Consider the following 8,939-nt stretch of genomic DNA (forward strand, 5'->3'; position numbering starts at 1 on the left):
CAATGCTGAGAAGTACTTTGTATTTGAATCACCTAATTGGAGCTATTGGGCTCTTGATATTTGTCTCGTAATATTCTCCTCAATTATGGACCATTTTTCAATGTTTTGCAAAGTATCATTCTCTAACACTTTGTTTGGATCATTATTTTATAATGTATTGTATTGTATCGTATCATCTTATGAATATAATATTTGGATAGATTGTATTATTTGTTATTATTAAATAATATTTTGCTATTTGGTTTGACTGTATCGTACTGTACTGTAACTGATAAGTTTACTAAAATACCCTCAATTGTTTAACTGTTAAATTTATCAAAAATTATGCATAAAAATAATTTAAAAAATAAAACAGAAGAAGGAAAAACACTTTAAGAAAGCAGACCAAAGGAGCGAGACAGAAGAAGGAAAAACAAAGGAGCATAGCTAATTAGCATTGAGTTAAAAGCAAATTAGGAGAAAAAGTAAAACAGAAGGCGGCAAAAGCAAAACACCTTTAACGTTGGCGGTAGAAGTTTTTAAAAAAAGTAGGTTATAGGTTCGAGATTTGGAATTAAAATGGAAAAAAAGGTAAAGGGTAAAATAGAATTGTGGAGTAATAAGTTAGGGCATAACTAGAAAGAAAAATAGGAACAATTCCACCACACCAAATCGGTTATTTAAAAAAATGGGACTTTTCATTATTTCGGAACAACTGATTTAACAATACAATACATTCAATTTTAATGAAACAAACAAAACAAACATTGTTTTGGAATAACAATACAATACGATACAATGGGGAACAACCATCCGAACAAGCTGTAAGTCAATCAGCTCATCAGACCATTGTAAGTCTATTCTTGTTTGAACTTCAACTAGCTCTTCTCTAGCCTTCTCAATCTTCCGGGAAATTAATGCGAGGTGAGACACTTCCTCGAATAAATGCGAAATACCTTGTACATCGAATTAACCTTTTAGAAACTTGGCCGAATAGGCAAAAAGTTACAAATTCATCAGTTTGACTTCCATAAAATAAATCAAACTTACCCTTATGAAACATCAAGTGAAGGGAAAAAGAGCCAACAAGAACAACAAAAACAAATCCTTTTGAAATGGACGTTTTCTCATGCAAATTTGCAAATTATGTAAACATTCATTAAGCTACAAAAAAAGAGCCGTTGTGCACAGAAATACACACAAATATATGAAAAAAATCACAAAAATTAGCAGTATTGGGGAGGGTGAGTGTGGGGTATAACACAAAGGTAGTAAGATGGATGGAATTTGTTATGTTAAATAATACTCCCTCCTATTTAATTTATATGAACTTATTTGACTGAGACGGAATTTAGAAAAAGAGATAATAAGACTTTTGAACTTGTGCTGCAAAATAAGACACATATATTTTGTGTGGCTATAAATTTGGGTAAAGATAAATTATTTCCAAATAGGGAAATGGGTTAAATAATTTTAGATTTTTAGAATTAAATAAATTTTTTTCGCATAACTATTTTTAAAATATATTTTATGTATTTTTAAATGTTAATTATCATAGTTTATCGTACTTTCAAAGTGGTTTTTACATTTATAAATTTTATTTGAAAAAGCTTAAAGATTTTGTTTTAATTTTACAGTTAAAATTGAGAAATTTAACTCTTAGAATAATATTTTTACATTTTAATAAGTCTAACACAATTCTTATCTGAATTAATTAATATTGAATAAAAAAAAGACTCCTGGATAATAGCATGTGACAAAGAGGACAGAGATAGAAGTCAGCCTGTCAAGTCACTATTTTTTCATTTGAAAAATATTTTTTTCCTTTTTTCTTTCACAGTATTTAACGTTAAATCACATCATTTCACAATTCAGAAGTAAAGCTAATTCACTATACTACTACTTGCTTCAACTCTACTCTCTCCTTTTTCCTCTGACATTTTCATCTCTTTCTCTGTAAGTATAGTCCTGAGTTTTTTTTGTTTTTTTTTCTCTCTTTTTTGTCTTAATACTTACTTTTATTTATATTTGCATTTTATTTTGTTTATAAACATGTTATTATGTCTTTATAAGACACACCCTCATTTGCTCTTTTTACTTTGTTTTTTCTGAGTGAAACTTAAGTAGAGTGAAGAAGAGTGTAAAAAGATAGAATCTTTCTGTGTTTGGTGGTGTTGAACTCATAAATTCTGCTTTTTTAGTCTAATTTTATATGTATATATATATTTGTAGCTTTGTGTGTTTATTTTACTATTTCCTTTTGTAGAAGATTTTTGTTCCAAAAAATAAAAGGGAAATCTGAAGAAATGACTAAAGATGAAGACTTTAAGCTACTCAAGATCCAGGTATTTTTTTTCCCTTCTAGAATATTTATTTCAAGAAAAAAGTTGGTTTTTTGCTGTTTCCATGTAAAGTCATCTTTTGGTTTGTTTTTAATTTTTTTAATTTACCATTTGTTGTTTGTTAATAATTATTTAGCTATGTTCTTGTTCAGACTTGTGTGCTCAGAGTGAATATACATTGTGATGGGTGCAAGCAGAAAGTGAAGAAGCTCCTTCAGAGAATTGAAGGTTTATTACTTTTTTCACTATCTTTTTTTGTTGTTAAAACTTTACATTATTTTGAGAATGTATTTTTCATTGGTTATGACATGTAAAGATTGTAGCTTTATTCAGTTTCTTGACAGTTTGAGCATGTGTTCTGTTTTTTCTGGTGTTTAGTAGCTACTTTTCTTTGCCTTTAGGGGTTAAATAATAATTAATTGAGTGATTATAGTTTAATTAATTACTCATGTCTTGAAAAGACTTGAACTTAATGATGTTTAATGCATTTACTTTAAGTTCCTTTTGGGGTTTAATTAGTATTTTAACTTGCTTATCCTGTTATAAAGCAGTCACAAAAAGTGGTATTTCATTTTTTTCTCTTTATCCTAATTACTGGTTGTAAAAATTTTCCCCTGTTGGTATGTCAAGATTGTAGCTTTTCTTAGTTTCTTGTAAATTTGAGCATGTGTTCTGTTTTCTCTAGTGTTCAGTAGCTACTTTTCCTTGCCTTTTGGGATAAAAAAGGACATCTCCGTGCCCTATCCCGTTATGCGCGGGATCCGGACACAAGTTTCTATTGTACGCAGCCTAGCTCTACGTTTTTGCAGGAGGCTGTTTCCACGCCTCGAAATTAGTGACCTCCTGGTCACTTGTCTAACAACTTTACTGGTTACGCTAGGGCTCCCTTCGCCTTTTGGGATGAACTAACAATTAATTGAGTGATTATAGTTTCATTAACTACTCATGTGATGAAAAGACTAGAACTTTATGATTAAGTGCCTTTTGGGGAGTTTAATTAAAAAGTGCATTGGTGATATAATTTATCCTAAATCCTAATTATTGTTTTTTAACTTTTTCACTTGTTTGATTTTGCCTTTTTATTGGTATAGGTGTTTATCAAGTAAACATAGATGTGGAGCAGCAAAAAGTGACAGTTTCTGGTAGTGTAGATTCTGAAACTTTGATTAAAAAATTAGTTAAGGCTGGTAAACATGCTGAGCTTTGGTCTCAAAAGACTAATCAAAGTCAGAAACAAAACCCCAACTGCATCAAAGATAACAAGAACAACAAAAATCAAAAGCAGCAAGGTTTAATTAAGGGTCTTGAATCCCAACAGAATCAGCAAAAGGTCAATCTTGTGCAAGAGGAAGTCGATTATCTCGACGAGGATGATGATGATGATGAGGGAGATGGTTGTACTGAGGAAGAGATGAGGTTTATGATGAGGGAAAGAGCAAGACAAATGGCTCTTTATAGACAACAAGCTGAAGCAAATAACAACGCGAAGAAAGCTATGGCTGCTGCTATGGCCAATGGTAAAGCAAAGAACAACAATGTTGGCAATGTGAATAATGGCAAGAAACAAGTCCCTATTCAGAATATGACAATGAAGCCAAATCCAGGAGCTAATATCGACCAAAGAACAATGGCTGCAATGAAGATGAACATGAACAATGCTGCTCAATTAGGGGGAGGCCAAAATCATGTCAATGTCAATCTTGGTGAGGCGGCGAAAATGGGAAATGACATAAATGCAATGATGAATTTTGCTGGTTTTCATGGGAATAACGGGATGACTAATAACAACGTTGCAGCAATCTTGAATGGAGGCGTAGGAGGAGGAAATGGTAATTCCATTGGAGGAGGATTTAGAGTTCATCCAAATAATGTTATGCAAGGATCTTTAGCCGGTGGCGGTCATAATCCTTCTGCTTCAATGCTAATGAACATGAACAATGGAGTCCAACAGCAGCAGTACAATCCATCGTCCGTGCTAATGAATTTGCAGAACAGGCATGCTATGCAACAACCTCAGATGATGTACAGTAGGTCTCCTTTCATTCCTCCATCAACAGGTTATTACTATAATGATAATAGTAATAATTATGGTCAAGTCCCATACACTTCCTATGTTGATCCTTATTACACTTCTGCTGCTGCTGCTGCTGCTGTTGATCAATCTGCAACTACTTCTCATATGTTTAGTGATGAGAATCCTAGTAGTTGTTCCATTATGTGATGAAATGAACTAGGTGGTTTCTTAACAGTATTTTGTAATGTGGGAATTGAAGTAAATGGTCTGAGGATGAGGAGTATTTTAGGTCCTCAATCTTTTCTATTAACATCAAATATATGATGTTTAATTTGTATTTTCTTGGTACTACAATTCTAATCTTGTATAATTCTAGTGGTTTATCTTTATCCATTTGTATTATTGAAATGGTGGAAGAACATGTTTTATTACATGGTCTTTTTTTATTGAAAGGAGAGTATTGGCGTAATAGGTAAAGTTGCCGCCATGTGAATAGGCTACAGGTTTGAGTCGTGGTAAAGTAGTCGCCATGTGACTAGGAGGGTTACGGGTTCGAAGTGGTAAAAATAGCCTATTGCAGAAATGCAGGATAAGGTTGCATACAATGAACTTTTGTGGTCCCGTCTTTGACGGACCCGGGCTGTCCTTTTATATAGTTTGTTTTTATGGTTTTGAGGAATGTAGTCAACTTAAGACATGAAGTTGAGTTTTTGAGTATTAAAATGGAGATGAACAGACAAAGTGTGACATTGGACAATGGAAAGGTAGTAAGAATTTGGTTGTGTTTGACACAGTATCTTTTGGTAATGCAAAAATATAAATATGGGGGAAAGGATGTTAGGTGGTTGGCACGCGCAAATCACGTGGTTGCTGTGAATTTATGTCTCCTAATGGACCACCAAAAGTACAGAGCCTTTTAGGGAGAATGGGTATTTGTATTATGTAATAGGGAAAATCTCACTTTATACCTATTAAGCTTAAATTATTTATCTTTTAATATCTATACCCAAACAATTTATTCTTCCTGCCCAGTCGGTCCAATTTATTTACCCGGCCCCCCCATCACGCGGCCCAAGTTACCCATTGTCAGCCTTATCTTCGTTCTTTACACTAGACTAAAGACCAGCCCACCTATTTCACTCGGCCCAAGCTTCCGTCTTCGTCCTTTAACGGTTAACACTATATTAAAGAGAACAGTTTCCAAATCTCCATAGCCAACACATGAAAACGCAAATTTCACCCACATCCGTGATTTTAATTTTTTCTTTCGATTCCTTTCTATCTCTTCGTCTAGTACCTATTTTTGGGTGAAATTTTTGCTCAATTTTGGCGAATTTTTTTCTTCTGAAAGTACATTTTAGTGAAAGTGGGTTTTCAAAATCATAGGATTTTTGTATTTTTCTTTGTACTTTTGTGAATCAATGTCTACGGGTTGTTGTTTTCTCTATGGGTCGGAAGCATTGTGCGCGTAGATGGTGTCACCGTGGACAATATCATTCTTCAAGACAAGTACCTGCTGAATCCGTTGCCTCAGCCATGTCTGGTCCTAATTTTTCCTTATTTTCTGATTCTCAGTCTCTATTTAGTCGTAACCCTAGCAGTAGTCATGTTGAAAACACAACTGAAAATGTAGAATTAGAGGGTGGAAAAGGCAATAATATTAATGCTTCGTCAGTCGATGAAACTCCCTACCAGTCATTACCCGACAAAAATTCCGAACCAGTCATAGGAGGTGTTCCTGTGACTGATAAGGGAAAAGGTAAAGTTGTTGAGGATTCTGAGTTAGGGGGAAGCTGACGTGAATTCGTGCCTACAACAGAGACTCAACCAGTAGATGTTGATTGTAGCGATGATTCTCAGTTAAATAAGAAAAAGATTGGTGTCGCACCCAAGAAGGTAATTTTCTTACAATTATGATATGTGAGATTTTGAATGTATAATACATTGTTATTTTTTGATTTCCTGTTATGCTTTTGTATTATATTATAGTTATAGTCAGTTGTGTTAATTTTAAGTCAATTCTATTTCTTAAATAATTTATATAATCATGTTTTGCATTGTTGAGATTCCCTTGTTCCTATAGACATAGTGTATTTGTGTTATATGATAGTTTTTATACTTATATACAGTTGTTGGAACAACACCGTACAACTATTTACCCTGTTAGTATAGCTATATACTATTATATGCTTCTGGATCCTTTTTTGGCTGTCTTCGCTATTTGTTTTTCCTTTAATAAAGTAGTATCGTACAGTACCTTAAAAATACTTTATAGCTGCATACTTTTTTACTTTTTCTCTTTATTCCTATCTGTTATGTAATAGTCATTTACAGTTGCCGGAAATTAGCTAGTAGAATTGTATACCCTGCTGGTATAGTTATATGTCGTGTTGGTATCGTATGGTAGTTGTAAAATTTTTAGTTGGTTTAGTTGCATTTTTAAGTGAATTCTATTTCTGAAATTATTTTATACGAACATGTTTTGCAGTGTTGGGATTTTCTTGTGCCTATCGACTTAGATTATAAACCAAAGGTTGATTGGGATACCAACTGCCATGTTATTCATCAATTGAAAGCAAATTTATCACAGAAGCAAATTCGACTGTTTAAGAAAACATGCTTTGGCTATTTTTTGAATCTACCACCAGTTATTGTGCAGATTCGGGTTATGCACAATTTGCTTATTAGAGAAGTACATCATGAGGTGAAAAATGAGATGCGGTTTGTAGTGAATGATTCTAGGTTGCGCTTTGGTTTGGGTGAATTTGCACTTGTTACTGGGTTGAAATATAAGGGTAATATAAGTATAGAGAGCATAGCAGAGAATAGGTTGATTTCAAAATATTTTGGGACTGCATCCGTGATATTGGCCCATCTAGCAGACTGTTTTAAGAAGAAGAAATGGGAAACAAATGATGATGCATTGAAGATAGCAGTTCTTTATTTTGTGAACAGCTTCTTACTTTCTCAACTCAAAACAAAGGTTATTTCACGGTCTTACATTGACTTGGTTGAGTGCGGTGATTTTAATAATTATCCCTGGGGTATAGATGTTTATAATGCTACAATTGACTCGTGTTCCAACAAGTTACAAGATAAGCCTTCTTTTTATAGACTCGGTGGCTTCCCGTTGGCTTTACAGATTTGGTTGTATGAATACTGCCCAAGTTTGGATGGTCACTTTGTTGATCATATTGGAAACGAACTTCCACGAATTTTGAATTGGGTAGTCATGGGTCAAATACCGAATGAGGGAGTTGCTTTGCGAATGTCTAGCTTGCAACGCGAGCAGGTAATTTTCTCATAGTTTTATTGCCGTGCCTCTCTTAATTTTTTGGTACAGTAGTTTAGTCAGAGTTGTAGCAATATCCCAGTTTAGTGATATACTCTGTTGGTATACATGTATACTATATTGGTATCATATGGTAATAGGGATCTTTTATCTTTCCATACTTTATTATCATTTCTATTTCTAACTAGTGTGCTTAATAATTGCAGCTAAAGAACATCACTCCAACTGATGATGAGAAGCAACTATTTGATGTGCCTGGTCTAAACTTTGAAATTGAAGTTGAGTGCACTGACAGTCAGCCCGATAGCTTTCAGGTTTTCGGCACTCAATTATCAAAGACACAAAGTATGCATGAAAGTACTGGAGGTGATTCCCAACCCACCAATGCTGAGGTAATGAAGGAGCTACAAGGTTTGAAGCTTTTTGTAGAGACCAAGTTTGAGGAGGTGCTTGCAGCTATTGGTAGGCAATCAATGAAACCAGAGGGAAATTCAGCGGTATTGGTCTTTTATATAATATAATGCTATAGTATATTGTTCAAAGATGCAATATATGCTTATAGGATACTATTCCATTCTTTACTTTCAGTACACGTAGTATTCTTGTAATATGTATAATAATAAAATTGTTCGTTTCTCATTTTCAGCATAAGCAACAGGATAATGATCCTGACTTTCGTGAGATGCATAATGATTATGACCAGCTTGAAAGGGGGCACGTTGGAAATGATCCTGTAGCTATTGGAGATAGCACGCCCAAAGCGCCTTTGTGACGACCCGACCCGTCGTCACGGGAGTTACCGTCCCGATTTTCCCGTTTTATGCTTCTACATGTTTCATTATATGTGTTTGGAGGATTTGAAGTAATTCGGATAGAGTTCGGTTAGAAATGAGACAATAAGTCTCTTTATGAGAAGGATTATTTGGAAAAGTCAACCGAATATTGACTTATGAGTTAGAAGGCTCGGAATGGATTTCCGATGATTCGACCAGTTTCGGGAGATGATTTGTGACTTAGGAGCGCAATCGGAATTGAATTTGGAGGTCCGGTGTAGAATTAGGCTTGATTGGCTAAGGTTGGATTTTGGCGTAATTCCGGGATGGTAGGTGTAAGNNGTCCGAGGGGTCGAAAGTGGGTAAATTCCGGAGTAGTTTGGCAAGGTTAGGCTACCCGGTTTGGGTAGGATTTTTTGGGGAATAGTTGCGAGTTGCGTAAAAACGGTTTTCCAAGGTATTACGTACGTTTCGGGTAAAGGGGTTGTTTTTAACGGGGGTTTACCGGGGTTTTTTAAAGGTAGTTACCGTTAAAAAGT

The 8,939-nt window shown here is 34.5% G+C and overlaps 1 protein-coding gene across 2 annotated transcripts; it reads left to right on the top strand.

Annotated features, from left to right (window-relative positions):
• Nucleotides 1,832-4,762, top strand: LOC109235184 (heavy metal-associated isoprenylated plant protein 37). Of its 2 annotated transcripts, none has more exons than XM_019401175.1 (4): nucleotides 1,832-1,935; nucleotides 2,246-2,324; nucleotides 2,474-2,549; nucleotides 3,413-4,762. In XM_019401175.1, exons 2-4 carry the CDS (start codon nucleotides 2,286-2,288, stop codon nucleotides 4,540-4,542), a joined length of 1,245 nt encoding a protein of 414 aa, XP_019256720.1. In that variant the 5' UTR covers nucleotides 1,832-1,935; nucleotides 2,246-2,285; the 3' UTR covers nucleotides 4,543-4,762. The 2 variants fall into 2 exon arrangements, with proteins under 2 accessions (XP_019256720.1, XP_019256721.1); XM_019401176.1 differs by having other exon boundaries at nucleotides 1,833-1,935; nucleotides 2,249-2,324.

The sequence above is a fragment of the Nicotiana attenuata genome, chromosome 12, assembly GCF_001879085.1.
Source record: "Nicotiana attenuata strain UT chromosome 12, NIATTr2, whole genome shotgun sequence".
Classification (NCBI taxonomy): domain Eukaryota; kingdom Viridiplantae; phylum Streptophyta; class Magnoliopsida; order Solanales; family Solanaceae; genus Nicotiana; species Nicotiana attenuata.